At 42.6% G+C, this 17,415-nt stretch overlaps 1 protein-coding gene across 9 annotated transcripts in view; it reads left to right on the top strand.

The window, feature by feature from the left end:
- Positions 1 to 13,659, top strand: part of LOC130685322 (B-cell receptor CD22-like) — a 35,649-nt gene extending 21,990 nt beyond the window's left edge. The window contains exons 3-24 of one of the 9 annotated variants that reach the window (XM_057508599.2): positions 384 to 538; positions 1,675 to 1,851; positions 1,995 to 2,156; positions 2,353 to 2,519; positions 2,895 to 2,924; positions 3,248 to 3,398; positions 3,505 to 3,798; positions 4,163 to 4,245; positions 4,388 to 4,646; positions 4,784 to 5,050; positions 5,117 to 5,307; positions 5,708 to 5,870; positions 5,934 to 6,188; positions 6,319 to 6,570; positions 6,872 to 7,003; positions 7,431 to 7,464; positions 9,074 to 9,558; positions 9,795 to 9,872; positions 10,140 to 10,252; positions 10,515 to 11,015; positions 11,399 to 11,734; positions 11,889 to 12,026. In XM_057508599.2, coding sequence (XP_057364582.1) covers positions 384 to 538; positions 1,675 to 1,851; positions 1,995 to 2,156; positions 2,353 to 2,519; positions 2,895 to 2,924; positions 3,248 to 3,398; positions 3,505 to 3,798; positions 4,163 to 4,245; positions 4,388 to 4,646; positions 4,784 to 5,050; positions 5,117 to 5,307; positions 5,708 to 5,870; positions 5,934 to 6,188; positions 6,319 to 6,570; positions 6,872 to 7,003; positions 7,431 to 7,464; positions 9,074 to 9,558; positions 9,795 to 9,872; positions 10,140 to 10,252; positions 10,515 to 11,015; positions 11,399 to 11,722 — 4,273 coding nt within the window. In that variant the 3' untranslated portion in view covers positions 11,723 to 11,734; positions 11,889 to 12,026. Of the gene's footprint in view, positions 1 to 383; positions 539 to 1,674; positions 1,852 to 1,991; positions 2,157 to 2,352; positions 2,520 to 2,894; positions 2,925 to 3,247; positions 3,399 to 3,504; positions 3,799 to 4,162; positions 4,246 to 4,387; positions 4,647 to 4,783; positions 5,051 to 5,116; positions 5,308 to 5,707; positions 5,871 to 5,933; positions 6,189 to 6,318; positions 6,571 to 6,871; positions 7,004 to 7,430; positions 7,465 to 8,021; positions 8,737 to 9,073; positions 9,559 to 9,794; positions 9,873 to 10,139; positions 10,253 to 10,514; positions 11,016 to 11,136; positions 11,186 to 11,398; positions 11,735 to 11,888 lie in introns of those variants that run through there. The other 8 variants (XM_057508598.2, XM_057508603.2, XM_057508600.2 and 5 more) reach the window with 8 other exon arrangements.
- The last annotated feature ends 3,756 nt before the right edge of the window (positions 13,660 to 17,415 follow it).

The raw sequence follows: 17,415 nt of genomic DNA, 5'->3' as shown, positions 1-17,415 counted from the left end.
CCTGTTGCGGTAAGTAACTATTGACATGCGTCGTACACAGATCGCTTCAACAATGGAAAGAAGTCACTGTGGTTGGGAGCGTAATTCATCAGTTTATTTTTTGTCAGCCGTCTCCATCCTACTAGTGGCGGTGAATCGCTGTATGGAATCACCACTACCTGTGGTGAGACGGATCGGTGTTTGTGATCAATGTTTTGAATATCGTCACAAACGTGTTTATATTTCTTCGACATACATATTTATAAAATTGATACATTATGTTCTGAAACAAGGTTGTCATTCTCCATACTTCCCTGTCATCTGATGATTATTGATGTTGATTCTTTGTTTCTGTTCTTTTGTCTTAAATATCTTTGCTGGTTTGCCCTCTAACGCGTCTGAAGAGCTCGGTTTGTCTTGTCGTCGAATGAAACCCAAGCCGGGTTGAAGATTAGCAGCTTGCAACTGGCCGACGAAGGTCTTTATCGATGCGAGATCACCTATTTGGAGATCAACGAAGGCTGCCCTGTCGTTCAATATGTTAACCTCACTGTTCTTGGTACGTATTAATAGTCCTGCACCTGTACTGCTGTAGGTCTTGTCGTGTAAAGCCACCCAATTGGAATTTTTAAAATTCCATTTTGGTCCTATGTTTCAACTTCATACCGACGTCGCCATCTATCGATTATCTCCTATATGTTTCCGCTTATCTTCTTTAGGAGTTAGCACGTTTTCTATTTGTTTAAATTCTATATTGTTCGCCGTGCTTCTAGCATCGCCCTCTTCTAGCGAAGCAGCTGCATTAGTCAGCATCAGCATCATCGATCGTTTTCCAAGAAAAAGAATGGTAGAAAAATGTCAGAGTACCTATGAAAAGCCCCAGCCTCCAGCGATTCATCAATAATCGATCGAAAAGGCAGGCTCGTCATATCGCCTCGCTTAATGTGTCCTAAGGCTAGTTATATTTCTCATCGGGCTTAAAGGTAGCAAGATACAGTTCTGTCTTGCTGTCACCCGTTTTCATATGCTTTCAGCCACGCATCACAACCCTAAGAAGAACGCGCAGAATTTAAAATAGCGAAGCAATCGATTCTACGACTATCCTCGTGAGAGATCTATATTAAAAAAAAAAAAAAACATTGGAAAACAGGCACGGCGCGTCAAGCACAATCTCTTGACTGCAGAAATAAACTCCGTTTAGGCAAATGCTGGAGAGCAACTATGAGTAAAAGGTGAAATGCCTTGACTGTCGATAACATGTCATTCTTTGGCCGGCTGGGAGAAGTGTCCGAATGGTGAATAGACGTAAAACGGTCAAATAACTTCGGGGAGAAGTCGCTTCCCCAAAGGATTCTAAGGCAAAACTTTGTCACCAGTGTTTGCGTTTCTTTGTGTATTAAATATTTGGAACATACATAACAAATCGTTCTCTGGAGGAGTTACGTGGTATTTGCGGTCGTCCTTTTTCGAAGCGATGGATATTGCTTGATTTTTCTATATTCTGTTTTACTTCTGTATCAGGATGCATAGAGGAAAGCTGAAATGTAGAATGAAGATTTGAGACGATTTAAATGAAAACTAAACAGATATTGGCTTTGAATATCGTTGGAAGCATACAAAAATTGTGAAGTTTATCAAGGCTATGGACGTTATTTTTGGTTGTAACATTTTGTTGTAAAAATATGTTTACCACAGCTGCTCCCGATTACGTCGAGATTTTGCTGGAGGACGGAAAAACATCAGCAGCAATTAGAAATGTATCGCGGATCGGCCCGTTCAACGAAGGTACAATCGTCACCTTATTATGTCGATCTGGAGGCGGCAGACCCGTCCCTCGCATTGAATGGTGGAACGGATCGCACGTCATGGAAGGTAGAGTCTTTCTAGTCCTTGCAACGTTTTGCCTGTTACGTATTCCTCTTTTATCTTCAAAGTCATTTAAATAGACCCCATATAATAGTTATTGGTGTTAACACTGCAGTTGGCATACTTAACAATTTTCTTGCTTGTAGCAGATGAAGTTGTGGCCACGCAGGAAGACAACGGCGCAGTAACTGGTATCAATCGGCTTCAGGTAGCATTATCACGTCAAGACTTGGATGCACAATGGCAGTGTCGTGTCCGTAGCCCAGCCCTAAGTTCACCGTTAGTCGCCAATTTGCGCATCGATGTACATGGTAAGTTGTCTTTGCCTTTATTATTTAGTTATGTTTTTTTTGTTGGTTTTTTTCATTTGTTTTGCCTGACCATCTGACAATGGGATAAGTTTCTGCATGATAGCAGTTTTGGTGAAGGGGAATCGTAGCCTCAAAATTTGAGTAAACAAATTAGAAGGAACATAATGACACTTTTATAATTGGATTTGTGATTCAGTGAAACCCACTAACGTGACACTCACCGGACTGGATACGGCGGTTACGGAAGGAACTGCCGTTGTCGTTTATTGCGTGGCTGATGGCGCACGGCCAGCTGCTGCCATCACCTGGTACAACGATTCATCGCCACTGCAGAAGAGCGCGGTCGAGACAACGCAACTACAGGTCAGATCCAACATCCTTTGCAGTTTGCTCCAAGAATATACCCCATATCATGATTGCCTAAAAACGAGTCAAATCCTTGAAAATAGTTACACTGACAAGGTGGAGAAGGATATTTCGAGGCAAGTCAGAAATTTTGTGGGAGGGAAGGGCCAGAGCCGTGACTAGGGGGATAGCAGCAAGACTCGTGAAAAGTGTCATGAAAAATAGAATGTGAAATAGATTCTGCTTCATTAACTATGGGGGTTGCCAAACGTGCTAAAAATAACGGCAAGGCACTCATCCATTGTTTCTATAGTTGACGCTTCCCTCTTTTGATTTCTTTATTTTGATTCCTGCGTTTGATGTGGTTGATCTCGTCTGGGCGATAACCGTCAGCCGGAAGACGAAGCGGAAGTCGAGGAGCAAGTATGTAATAATGAATGCCCTTTTAGAGGGAGAACAAAGTGAACAAGGAGTGATGGCATGTTAACTTAGAGTTTTCTATTTTTATTTTTTTCTAACCAATTAGTAATGTGATTAGCAGTTCCATCACTAGCGTTTCAGGTGACAATGAACTCTATTAGATACTCTCAAAGCGTTAACGTTTTACGATGACTGCTTTCATGTAAAATATAGTTGCCAAATTTTTGCTTGCCGCCTGCTTAAGGAATTGGCCTGTGTTTCAGGACAGCACGTCTAACACTTTGATAAGAAAAATAAATTAATTCCAGCCAATTGCTCAATTACAGTCGGATGGCACTTTCAGCACGCGGAGCCGACTCATTTTCACGCTGAATCGACACGACCATCGACGTTATATCACCTGCCGTGCCGGTAACACGGTCACTGACGATTTGCAGCATAAACCGGTCCAGGTGTCACAGCTCCTCAGAGTCGAATGTAAAAATACTCCGACTAATCTTTTGTAATCTTAACACTCACGTGAATGTTTTTTTTTTTCTTCTCGCACATTTGGTGCTTCGCGTGACGGACTCTGCATTTTTAGATGCCCCTACGGTAGCCGTTTCACCCGAAAACGTCACCGTCAACGAGACAATGGACGTGCTCATTTTTTGCACTTACGATGCCAATCCGGTCACCTTGACGTCCGTCCAGTGGTTTAAGGACGATGTGGAAATCATCATCGATGGCCCACATAAGTACGAAGGTGCCACCGTTGACCAGCCGGCTCTCCTCCTCAAGAAAGCGACGAGAGACGATGCCGGAGCTTATACATGTCGCCTTACCAACGCCATAGGCACAGGCCAGTCGGAAAACGTCGCCTTCATATCCGTCCAGTGTAAGCACATCAAGTTACATACTGTACATACTGTATAGTTCATTGCAGCTTACTCGTATTCTGGCATAAAAGCATCCGTTTGCTATTCTATTTACTGTTACGCAGTTAATTTATAACGGTCTTAGTATTGCAGATTCAGTTTTATTCTATTTGTTTAAGTAATCCAGTGAAATTTTTATTTGGAAACTTAATCGATTGTTATCATAATTTGACACCGTCTTACTCAAGTTATTAGCTTTTGACTTTTAATGGACGTTTAGTATTTGTGCCTTGCCTTTTAGCTAAAAGCATTTGCAAAATTCCCTTATTTTGTGATAGACTTTTCCACAAAACTTATTAACATGCATCTTGAATTTTATTTTAGATCCAGCGGAAGTGCGTTTGGTCATGGAACCTGAGCTGCCAGTCAACGAACTGGAACGTCCCAATATCACTCTCAACTGCCAGGTAATTTGTTAATTTATAGCTTGGCGATTCTTTACCATTGCAATAATGTGTGAATTGAGTTTTCGTCTTTATTAGTTCTGGTATTTCGTCAAACATGCAATTGAAATATTGGAATAATAACTAATTGAATTTCATTAACCAGGTGAGCAGTGGTTACCCACCCGTGCTGTTAGGAGTCCGCTGGTATCTAGATGGCGAGCTCCTCAAAGAGTTGCCTGATTGTCCGCTCAATGAAACCATTACCTCATTTTCGATGTACGACGAAGATTTGTGTGACGTAGACCCGAGCAAATTACTTCTCGAATATGTTGGTCGCTCATTCCAAGGGAATTACTCTTGCGAAGGCATGAACGCCGCCGGATGGGGACCACCTTCCGAAGTCGAAACTCTTGTCATTTACTGTAAGCAAAAATATAACAGATTACAACCACCGTTTTGATTGACGACCTACAAAATTTGTCGGTGGAAAACAAAAAAAACATCCAATCGTGTTACAGAATTAAAATTTTTTTGAAAACTTTTTATTTAATTTTTACAGACCCACCGGGCAATACCACACTGACCTACGAGCCGGAGGTGGTAGTAAAAGATGGTCCTATGACTTTGACTTGTGGGGTTTCGGATGTCGGCCAGCCTGCTGTTACACAATACCGATGGACACGCAATGGCCACGTCATTCCAGAGATTAGTGACGCCCAATGGAATGTGAGCCAAGTGACCCTTAACTATCAAGCTAACTACTCATGCACGCCAGTCAATGAGGCAGGTGAAGGAGAAACGGCTACTATTGAAGTTGAGGTCTATGGTGAGTATTGTATCTCATAGTTTCACGTTTTACTTTATTAACTTTGTTTTAATCTTTGTATATCAGCTGCACCGACGTTCATTGAACGCCTGCCACCAACTTCCGGTGCTCTCTCAGACTCTGCCGACTCGGCCAAATTATCCTGCCGTGTTGAGTGTTATCCACTCTGCCAAATCGATTGGTTCCGTAATGGAGTACCCATCCGAGAATCACCCATGTACACGGTCGTCGATAGCTTCGTGCCAGAAAACATCAAGGTAATATACATGTGTGTGTATCCGCTGTGTAATGTTAGGCATGAAAGGTATAATAAGTAGTTATGCTAATTCCTGTGTCATTATTATCAAAGAAAACGTTACAGCATAGAGATAAAAATAGTATAATGTTTAATAATTGAGCATAATAACGGTTTACTTGTTTATGGTAACATGCTGACCTGATCCTGTTCGTCATGCGATTTATTTTTTGCCGTGTTAATTGAAACGACAACCTTAGCGAACTATAAAATGTTTTGCACTGGTTGGACCACAAGCAAATGCATACGTGTGAAAAAAAATTTTTCTACAAAACTGTGTTTGTTGTGCATTAACTTGTTCCGTTTTCGCCAAGTCAACCAACAGTTTAACAAATATTCCTTTTTTTTTTGTTTGTTACCAGTTTAACCAACACCAGTCGGTGAAATCGAGTTTATCTTTCAACATGCGGATGTGGAGTCAGGCAAAATTAGACCCGATAGCCGACACGGCGAATTATACGTGCACGTCAACAGACAACGTGGTAGGCGATGGCGTCTCCAGCACCACCCTATTTACCGTTGAATGTAAGCAAAACAATGGCAATTTCACAAGGTTTATCGGTTTGAGTTGTTCAATTATTATCACAGATGCACCCACCGCGGCGATTATTGATAACCCTTCGATCGAAGTGGAGGAAGGTTCGATCGTCGGCCAGTTGGAGTGTTCAGCGTCGGCCTATCCGCTGGCCAATTACTATTGGCAGTACAACCACCAGATCATCGGCAATGGACCTCGTCTGACACTCGATTACGGTCTGAGCCGCGATAAGACGGGCGAGTACTCGTGCGTGGCCCACAATCAGCACGGCAACAGCAGCGCCAAAGCCTTCATCAATGTCGTTTGTAAGTTTTACGTGCATTTAATTTCGGATATCCACATGACATTAATCTAGTGTATATAAAATAATTGATCAAAACATCCGTCCTCCAATAAGTATCGAGTTAACGTTTGGGTACTTTGTGCTGCTTACAGTTAAACCAGAATGTTCCATCACACTGCGTGAGATGGAAGGAAAAACGCGGTTAATTTGTGAAGTCCAAGCCAATCCTAAGCTGGTCGATTTCATGTGGATGCTGAACAATGCCACGTTGACTACTGACATTGTGCACATGGGTTTGCAAAGTGTTCTGACAATTGACGGACCGGCTCCCACCAACGGAATTTACTATTGCCATGCCAACAACTCCGTCGGATTCGGGACCCCTTGCGAAATTAGCGTTGAAGGTAACGTTTGTTTTGTTGCAATTTTTTTGTCGCGTTTGTTAAGACCATAGGTGCCAGTTCAAGTATAGGCTACATGCCTGCGTTTGAACAAGGTTACACGAGGGATTCGTGAAGTTCCAAGCTAGGAAAGTGATACGAAACTATTTGTCTTAACAATGAATGACATGTCTTGTCAGACCATTAGAAAGCCATTGCGGGTTTGCCGGAAGAATCCGTGTAATGGATTTGTCGTACCATTCTCGATAAAGATTTAAAGTACGTCTCCATTAGTTATGTACAAACGTTTTTTTCCTCAATACAGGTGGATTGCTGGCGAAGCTGGGCGACGAAAACATAATCATCATCGCCGTCATCGCAGCGGCCATCGTCGTCATCCTCGTCGTCTGTATTGTGTTACTCGTCATTTGCCGGAGGAAGCGAACCGAAGATAAATGTAAGTCCGTCTTTTAACTTGTTTTAGTTTACTTTCGTGAGTAGTTTGACTATCGGTCATGGTAAGTAATTGGCATTTCAAAAGACAATGGGTATCGCAAAGATCGATGTGGGGAGGGGTACTTATCAATGTCAGTAATTTCGGATGACATAATCTGAACGTAATCGTAAAGACAAAATACGGAACTATAAACCAGTGTTCGCTATGTAATAGATCAACGCGTTTTGGTATTTGTGTTTTGATTTACGTTCGGAATGCATTGCCAGCTTTTTGTCGATTCGTTTGCTTGCGTCGATTTGTCACTAACAGTTTTTGTATTTTCTTTTTTTTTTTGTTTTTTGTTTTTGTTGCATTTCCACCCCATATTAAACAAACAATACCCAAATGTCCCAAATTTCACGAACATCGCACACTTATCATTGTTCAGATAACCCTGCCGCTACCATGGAACAACGTGAAAAGTAAGTTATCACTTTTTTTTCTTAACTTTTTACGCCTTTTGTCATACCCTGTCTATGTACGACTATGACGAGGCTATTCGCTTTTCCTATTTATTGCTTTCATTCCAATGCAGTCTATCATCCACTTTCGCCGACACAAAAACGCCTTTCCAATTTTATTGAGGATTTTGCAGCGTTTTCAAAATTCAGAATCAGTCAAATATCATACAAAAGTTTCGAAGAAATTGCAAAATTGATTGAAAGAAAAGGATAAAAACCATTAGCATTGCGAAAGAAAACTATTCATTTCCTAATCGTGAATGTTGCAAAGCTGCGGAGCATTGTCTTTCATGACCTCGTTTCGTTTCCAGTTTTTTTTTCTCAATATCCTTTCTGAAATTCAACGTCGAATACTGATTTGCGTGATAGATGCAAATGCAGCTCAGTTAGTGAACACTTTAGTCACGAACGATAGACTATTAAGATAAATAAGATTGAAGATATAACTCAGTTCTGTTTCTAAAATTCATGTTTTGACATTATTAATGTATTGGCACCCTGTCTCTTTGTATTTCCAGCCGCTCTGCCCGTTTTGTAATCAATGTGTACGCCCAGCCGGGACCGTGAACAATCTACGTATCAACAGCAACTTTTTCAATGAAAATTTAATACTACAAAGAAAAATTCGAAAACGTTGAAGTTTTAGAAAAAGCGAAACGAATGCAGCGTGTTACTTTTCTTTTCTTTTCCCCCTACTAGTAAAGCGATTTAGTTCATCCCCTCCTAGCAGGCAATAGCCCTGCTCGTCTAAGAATAAGTTCTTCAGTTATAGTTACGTGCCTCTTATGATCGAATTGGTTCACCGATGGAGGCGGACTTTTGCATTTTAGGATTTAGCAACTTTAACTCCGTACCGCACACGAAGAGAACTATTCACTATTCTTGTTTCTATTTATCAGTCGCATTAACATTTTCCACTTCTTCTTTCACTTGAATTCCTTCTTCGCGCAGGGACTTGTTTCGCGTTTTCTTGGCGTTTCTTGCATAACATGGTAGCAATGATAATGTTTGAAAAATTCTAGAACTACTATAAAAAGATTACGTTAAAGAAAAAGAGTAATAGATACGATTGTTTGAATTCCATTCGTCATGAAGAGAGCTGCCTTTTATTTTTTTTCTTTCCACTATGTTTACAGTTGTGATACAAATTATTTCTTAGCTGAATAACGCAAAATTCGTCATGACTTTATGTTTACCTTTAAATTCTGCCACTATGCGCTTTGCCACCTTGTTCCGAGATCAAGGTTGCCTCTCTGATGTTGATGACCCTTTTTCGTTTTCATTAATTTTACTCTTCAGACCTTTAGAGCCAACTTTTCCTTTGCCATCCTTAATTATTATTACCTCACTATCCTAAATGCACGAAGTTATATAGCCTTTTGTTTATTTCTCCCATTTGTTTCTTTTTTTCTCATATATTTTCGCATGGATTCACCACCTTTCCTCGCTGATGCTCATCTTATGAACCTGCATGAAACCTGCACCTAAACAACACCAAATCACAAACAAAAATAAAAAAAAATAAAAAAAAATCATTATATAAAACGAAATGGAACAACCGAACAACCAGTCCGGAGGGAGGATCACTTATGACTCTGCAATCGGGAACAGCAATCCAACAAGTTCACCAACATAAATGGCCACTACGACCCGGTGTCCAGGTCCACGTCAACGACACGAACAGCCTTACATTGGCTGCTTCCGGCTCTGTCCTTCTTTCGCCTGTTGACCAAACACAAGACGAAGCGCTAAGTTCCAATTCGAAGCGACCCCGTTCCGATTCCTCTGGTTCGCAAGCAGACCAATTTGGTGCAGACAAAGCAGTTGACCGCCAAGCAGTAGAGCCGAACATTCCGTATTACGAGACGTTGCGGGATCAAAAACCACCATTGAGTGGAAACCGCGATTCAGGAGGCGAGTCCCAAGCAACGGATTCCGGCAGTGAGAGTACTCGTTCTGTTATCTGTATTAAAGGACCTTGTCGTCCTAAAACTCTAATCCCCGTCACATCTAATCACCTAAGCGACACTGAAGGGTGTCGGGAGAATCCAGCAGGTAGGCTAACTCCTTCGCTTATGTCAACGTCCTCTGGTTACATCTCGTAATAAAGAAAAAAAAAAGATTGACATTGCCTTGACACTGCATTTTTTTATCCTGTGTCCTTACTGTTTGGCCTGGCTTATTCCTAATCCTGGCGTCCGTTTTTGTTTTATCCTGTATTTGTTGCGCCGCACATCCTTTCCCTGTTGCTTTGGGTTTGCACCTGCTATCTTGGTCCGCTCTCCATGCAGCTTCCAAGTCAGAGAGCGGCACTTCTACTAGAAAGAGGAAAAAACCAGAAGCCAATTCACTATCTACATCCACTACAGGTATGTTTCATAGAATTCTCGTACGAAAGCATGACAACACGATAGGTTTCGTATTTGCCTCCGGATGCTAGTCTTTATTTCGGTATCATTTTGGCGGCATACTGCATATTTGTGTGCACGTTTTATTTGCATCTTGATATTTATGCACTCGATACAAAATATCGCCACGGGTCTTTTTATTTACCAAACCATTTCAATTGAAATGTCATACACACCCGCTACTTTTGCTATCATCTATGATTATATTAAATGGATTTTTATTTTCAGCTGTAGCGGCAACGGGACCCTCCACCAAAAACGGCAATGACAATCTCCCAGAAAATAGTAAAGCTTTCTACGAGAATCTTCCCTTCCACGGGCTTCAAACCGCCCCAAATAAGGTAGATGCGTGAATTACATTTTTGTAATTATCTTCCTATCCATGACTTGCATGATTATTAAAGAGGCTCAGACTGTAAGTGAAGTTCGAAGCGATCAATTTCAAACGTTTGTTGTCTTTGTTTTCTCATGGAGCATGGTTGCATTGGCACCGACGATGTTGGATGCACGTTGTTGTTCATCGTTTTGCATGAATGCTTGATTTTACCGGATGTCTCTTTTTCTGTTTGTGCATTGTTTGGGTCATTATGGCAACCCGTCCAGGAGTTTGTCAGTCGCCCTTCCAGTCAAATGAGTCATACTCCTTCTTCTGGTTACGGATCGGCACGGAGCACTAATCGAACCATTTCCGAAGCCATTAACTCCAAAGACAACCAAACGACTACCGTCTCTGACCAGCAGGGCCGTAGTCGTAACTGTCATCTAAACTCGCTTCGTAAACCTAAAGTAGCTGATGTTAGCTCCCGTTTTCGCTCTCTCCGGGTGCCACGTGCCGGTCCACCACCTACGCCTGCTGGATATGACTCAGCTGGTTTTGCATGCCAAAAACCCAAGCCTGCGGGAATTGTTTCCGTACCACTCAAAACCGGTGTGACTCACGAACAAAACTGGCAACCGGAGCACGAACAGCAACTATCCATTCCCGTGCCTGCGCCCCGCTTTCACACGCTTAAACGCCACCCCTACCAGAACATTCCGACTCCGTTGAAGAATGTGCAGATACAAAATCAAGAACACCATGATAAATCTGACCAGTTCATGCAGGTAAAATAATTATTTTTTGTTGTTTTTGGTTGTTTCTCTCCTGGTTATGGGCATGTTAAATGATACGTCTTTCGTCTGACACTTGTCAACGGTCTCATACATGCATCATGTGCGGATTCAGCTGGAGCCAGGTGTCATTTATTTTGCCGATGCAGTAGTCTTTTTTAAACGTGAGTGGATCGATATGTCACCAGTATTTGAAACATTTCTACCGCTCCCAACGGGACGGCCATGGCAGCTTGCACTAGAATAGTTTTTCCCCTTGCCCTTTTGCACTGTGTTATGCTTTTCAGATTAATTGAAATCCGGCGTAAAAATTGCATGCCAAGTTTTTAATACTTTTTTTTTTGTGCTGTGTGTTTGATAACAATGTGACGTCATAGATGAACCCGTTGATGAGCTCAACCAAGAGCACAAGCATGATTGATCCACAGCTGCAACAACGAGCCTGGACACCTCGGCCGCTGGCTCCCGTTCATACCTCGTCATACGATCCTCCTAAACAGCAAGCTCAGTCACATCATGCTCCATCATCCCGTTTTCCCGTTAACACTAACCACGCATCCTGCAAGCAAGCCGGCAGCACTGTTTACGCTGACTTATCTATTTCTTGTACTGCCGAACTGAAACCCCACCAGAATGAAATATCTCCAACGGAATACGCAGTATTGCAGTTTATGAATGGAGGCCAAGAAGTCCAGGTTTAAACAAGATGTGAGGTACCGTGCTGTAACTGCGTTTCTTCATTTCTTGATTCCATCCGGACTGTGCAAAGATTTGAAATTGTGTAAATTAAAGAGCCAATTGTTTGCCAGATGTAAAGTATCAAAACTAAAATGTGTTGACATTTGAATTTTTTCTAATATTATGCAGCCGTTCAAACCGATCCTGTCCGATCTAGTCTATGCTGACGTCGATGACAAAGATTACGGACCAACCTACTACAAAAGGGCCAGCATTCTACAAGCGTCGGAGAAAAAAGCTCAGGCGCAAGGACTACCGGTTCGTCCACCTCGTGAAACACGGCTCTAGAGCTACGACCCGCATCGATTCAACCCTGATGTCTCCTTAGTCATAAATCTAATGATTGGCTGTAAAACATGACAGTTTCCTAACTACTACGAAATTCTGGTTCGAAATATTCAAAGTACTCTGTTTTACCTGAGAAGCATGTTTGATAGAAATGGATACTATATAATTAAAAAATCGATTGCAGTCTGTTTTTCCCTCTGAACTAATCCGCTAAATGTAAAAAAAAAGTCAACTTGAAATCCTTTCCGCTCGTCTTTGGCTTTGGTCGAGGATTGCAGTTGTTGCTAACGGTGAAGTAGCAACCATCGTTGCTATTAGGATCTTGAAATTGTCGCATAAGTGTATATTCAAGTGTTTTCAAGCAACAATATTTGCTGTGATGTTTGTCGTGGGTTTGCTCGGAAATGGAAATGCTCCTTTTTTCTTGTACAGCAGTTGTTGTTCTGTGCACAATAGCACACTCTGTTTCAGCTTTTAGGCATCTAGGTACTGCTGACTTGATAATATGAAAGATATCCTGCATATAGTTATGTGTTTCTCTCCCGAACAACATTTAACGTGAACTGCTCGTTTCCGAGAGCAGCGTGACTTGATGCTACTGTACAGCGTAGGTCGTCTTTTTGCCAAAGAAATTCCAGTATAAGTCTGGAGAGCGATACTATGAAGATCCGCAAGCTGCTTTCAGCATCGTTTTATTGTATACCTAACTGTAATACTTGAGTTTATAGATTAGTAAATGAAACGTTCACGTTCATTTTGAGTGAGTTTTGCAATTTATTCAGGAGCGGCGTTTATTTTTAAGTTGTGGCTCAACCAAAGCAATCGCCTGGCATACTTAGGGATGGTATACTGACTTTCTAGAGCTCTCTCAATATCTGTGGTGGGATGAAAAGTACCACATTAGCGCAAATCGAGAAAAAGTTGTCCCATAATAACAGGGAGGTGATGTGCCAGGAGTATTTTCTACATTAAATGGGCGTGAATAAAATCTAAATTACTGTATCTAGTTTTAACACTAAAAAAGACTTGTACGGCAATTTTATCTTACAAGTTCGTATGATCCATCCTCAAGCTTTGTACGTTCGTAATTTAAAAAAACCCGAACTATCTTCTATCCAAGGTTAACTGAACTACCAGATTTTCTTGTGCAATTGCCATAACATAGGCGCAAATAAAAAAATGGTATTTGACTTGTCGTGACAAGCGGGGAAAAAAACCACCCATCTTTTATAACACAAATGTTTTTATGGCGAAGGCAAAGTAATGTCTAAGATGGTTTACCTTCGTCACCGAAGTGGTCCGCGTCATGCCCTTCGTCCAGGTATTTCGTTTTGCAGCTGAAATTTCTCCTTTTTTCCGTTCGTACCATCCTTTGGTACACCAGGAGCTAGTGTTGCATCACTGCTATTTTATCCCTGACGACTGAGCTTTTAAGCGAATATTTTGAGCCATAGCTTTCAAAACGATTTCGATTTAAATGTTTCGAGCTCACCCCACTTCTGTGTGCATGTTTATATACAATAGTGCAATTTCATTAAAATGTTCACAATTTTTTTCTTTTTTGCCATCGTTCATTGTAAGCAGTAAAAAATAATACAAAGGGTCAGACATTTTGTCAATTGTTTACATTTTAAATGTATATCTTTCCTGGAGGGAATTGATTCTATGATGATTTTACTGGAGAAATGGGGTGGCATGTTGTAGTGGTGGTTTCAATGCCGCCTCAACCGCTAGTAACAGTTATCGGTCGTATTGCTTCTGGCAAGTTCTACCAGGATTAAAGTGTAAAGTTGATAATAAACTATAAGACAATGGCGTACTTAACATTAATTTTTATGGAGCTGAACTGGTTCCCTTTATTTCGTAAATGTTTGCTGTAAGAGTTAGTCTTTTGGTTTGCAACCCCCTTTGGCAATTTGCCAATTATGCATTCAAATATGTAGGATAAACCGTTGGCAGTCGATTTCGACTAACAAACTATTTTTATTCAAATTTAAATTATTATTATTTTGTACAATTTTCGAAATAATGACAAGTGGTTTTTTGCCACGGATTGTTTGCGAGTTAAACTTGTTTTTACAGGCGTCTAGTGCAAAAAAATTAGGGCATTCCTTCAATGAGCCATTCTGAAAATTGGTATTGAAAGCGTGCAAAATCAACCGCACATAGTAACGTAAAAAAGACGTGATAATATTGTAACGAAGAAGCACCGTCAAGGCCTTTTATTTTAGAGATTGAGAAAACAGTCTATAAAACTGATGAAAATGTATAACAAAGGTTAAGAGTAGAGTGAGAATCAAAGAACTTTTCTAATACAAAAATCTAAAAAAGCTTGACTGAAACACTTGGGACTGATCCGGAAGAATATAACTCCGATTCAGATGTATGGCCTCTTTTTGTCTGCATCTATAAGGCGCGTTGTGCGAGTTCCGATGACTACCTTGGTTGACAGATAACCTCATAGTGTCATATTCCCTATTACGCATTGCCGTAGTTGTTTGCATAGGTCGACGTTTGCTGTGCGTTACAATATTACAAAATTGTTTGTCCACCTGCAGGTGCCCACTGCTCTGTCCAACATCTCTCTTTCTACCAATTTTCACCATATGATTGCGAACAATAGGATTCCACTAACTGGCATTAGTGACTGCTACGACCCAGCTCAATGTGTTATTTATGTGATGAGCTTACCATTGTTTTCGGTTCGAGCCTCCATAACAGCCAACAAATGGGTGTGTGGCGTACCCCCAGCGAAACCATGCTATCACAAAAGGGCAGATGAGAAAGTTTTGCCCGTCTCACCTTGAGTGAAGGGAAATAATCAGCCCGTGTCTGACTTTTACCTTTGAATAAATTGAAGAAGTTGTAGATTAAACACGGGAGGCACTGGAGAACTTGTTGTTAGCTGTAGGAGATGTATTTCGCGACTGACTGCCCCTTGCCCTCTCTTCCGAGACGGCCAATAGGCCTAGGGCGGGGCTTACATACAAGAAAATGTACAATGGTGGCCCTCTCTCGAGGGCCACCCAATTCAAAAGCGCTAAAACGGCTGGGCAGCCTCGTGCGGCGTCCAGACCGCGTCGTCTGCTGTTGGGGATCTAATATATTCCCAACACACTCCCCACCAGAGCCCGTGCTCCACGGCTCGCTCTCTTCGACCGGGCTGGCGGCTGACACGGATGGAGTTGTGTCTTCTTCCGGCTCCATTTCCGGCGCGGGTAGTATTTCAACGTCGTCGGGCTGGTCCTCGCGTAATTCCAGGGGGTGTAGGGACTGAATCGCTCGGTTAATCAAGTTCCCGTTAGGGGTCTTGACCGTTACCGATCGAATCAGCCCGTCTCGGCTGGAAATGAGCTCCTTCACTACACCGACTGTCCACATAAGTCGCTTCGTGTTGTCATCGTGGATGATGACAACTTCGCCTACTCGGATCTTGCGTCCAGGCCCTCCTTTGCAGTGAAAATTGTCTACTTGGAGCAAGTAGTCATTCACGAATCGCTCGCAAGTGTCCTTGACGTAGTCTCTGCGTAGGCGATCCATTTCAATGAGTCGTGCGTTGGTTGGGTCGGGAGTCAGTAGGTTAATTGCTGGCTCCGGCGGAGTGCAATTAGATCGTCTGTTGTTCAGAAATTGGTTCGGAGTGATGGGAAGTGGATCATCACTCCCCTCTGCCACGTAGGTGAGTGGCCTTGCGTTCACTACGCTTTCTGTCTCGATCAAACTGACTTCCAGCTCGTCGTATTCTAGACACGCACGGCCATTGGAACGCCGTAGTAGGTCTTTCATTGTCCTAACCATGCGTTCCCAGAAGCCTCCCCACCATGGGGCTAGGCTGGCGGAGAAGATCCACTCGGTTTTTCGCATGGCTAAAAGGTCATGGATCGCTGGATCGGATCTCAAGACCTTTAAGTGTTTGGAAACGCACCTAAATGTTTGTGCGTTATCCGAATACATGACAGACACGTTACCTCTCCTAGCTGAAAATCTTCTGAAGGCTAGGAGAAAGTCACGTGCTGACATGGTTTTAGTCAACTCCAGGTGGACGGCCCTAGTCACCGCACAGGTGAATAAGCAGGCATAACTTTTGGGTTGCTTGATTGTACCCTTTTTCTTCTTGCCTGAGTCGTCCGGTTGGAGGTTTTCTTTTTCCTCCGTTTGTTCCATGGCTGGAGGCTCGGCTGGAGTCTCCACACTTGGATCATCCGTTTGTGGGGGATCCACGGAGGTCGTAAGTTCCGCTTGCTTGCGTTTCTTACGTGATATTGGGTGTTTGTAATACAATGGCCCTGCGAAATCCACACCCGTGATTTCGAAGGCTTTCGCTTGTTTCAAGCGATTCAGTGGTAGAGGTGCAGCTACTTCAGTAAATGGTGGTGAAGTTAGCCGTTGGCACTTGACGCAGGCATGCCAAACAGATTTGGTCTGCTGACGCCCTTTGATAATCCAAAAACGTTCCCTTAGATCGGAGAGGGTAGTTTTCACTCCGACGTGTTTAAGTGAGACGTGCCTGTCTGCGATGAGCAATTTGACAACTGGGTGGTGAGTGGGCAGCAGTATGGCAGGTTCAATGTCCCTGTCTCTGAGTGCCAATTCGACCCTTCCGGTCACTCTGATCAGCTTGTCTCTTTCATCCCACACGGGTCGGAGTTTGGCAATTTTCTCCTTGTGGTGTAGTTGCCTTCCCTCTTGTAGGTCTTGGAACGTCTTTGGAAATGCTTCTTTTTGGAGCTGCCTGTAGATCAGTAGCTCCGCCTTCGTCAGTTCCTCTACTGTCAGATGGTCTACCAGTATCTCCTTTTCGTCTCCTATCTTGATTGGAGTTTTGATTTGCGTTCTGTTGATGGGGCGATTCTTGTAGAGGAACCTAAGCATCCAGGCGGTTCGTCGAAGTAGTCGATTCCATGATGGAATTCGTTCCAGCTGCCATTCCATTGGGGTAGCTGGTTCCACGGTAGCCACCGACATCATGACGGTTTTTCCTTTGGCTTCCGCTTCGATCTTTTCGTGGATGCTTGTTTCTCCTGCATCGGGTGTTGAATCCGGCCATTCTGTTTCTTCCTTTAGCCATGGTGGACCATTCCACCATAGCTCCGAGTGTACCAGCGCTGACGCTGGCGCTCCCCGCGAGGCAAGATCCGCAGGATTGTGTATGCCCGGGCAGTGCCGCCACCAACTTACTCCAGACAGTTTTTTGATAGCTTCCACTTGGTTCCTAACAAATGGTTTCCATCTGTTAGGATCCCCTCTGATCCATCCAAGTGCTACCAAAGAGTCTGCCCAAAATATGGTTCGCCATGATTCTGTGTGGAGAAAATTTTTCAGTTTATCTCCTAGCCTTGCGGCTAGAAGCGAGCCTAATAACTCCAGT

Source organism: Daphnia carinata, chromosome 3 (genome assembly GCF_022539665.2).
Source record: "Daphnia carinata strain CSIRO-1 chromosome 3, CSIRO_AGI_Dcar_HiC_V3, whole genome shotgun sequence".
Lineage (NCBI taxonomy): Eukaryota > Metazoa > Arthropoda > Branchiopoda > Diplostraca > Daphniidae > Daphnia > Daphnia carinata.
This window is presented reverse-complemented; position numbering and strand designations above follow the sequence as displayed.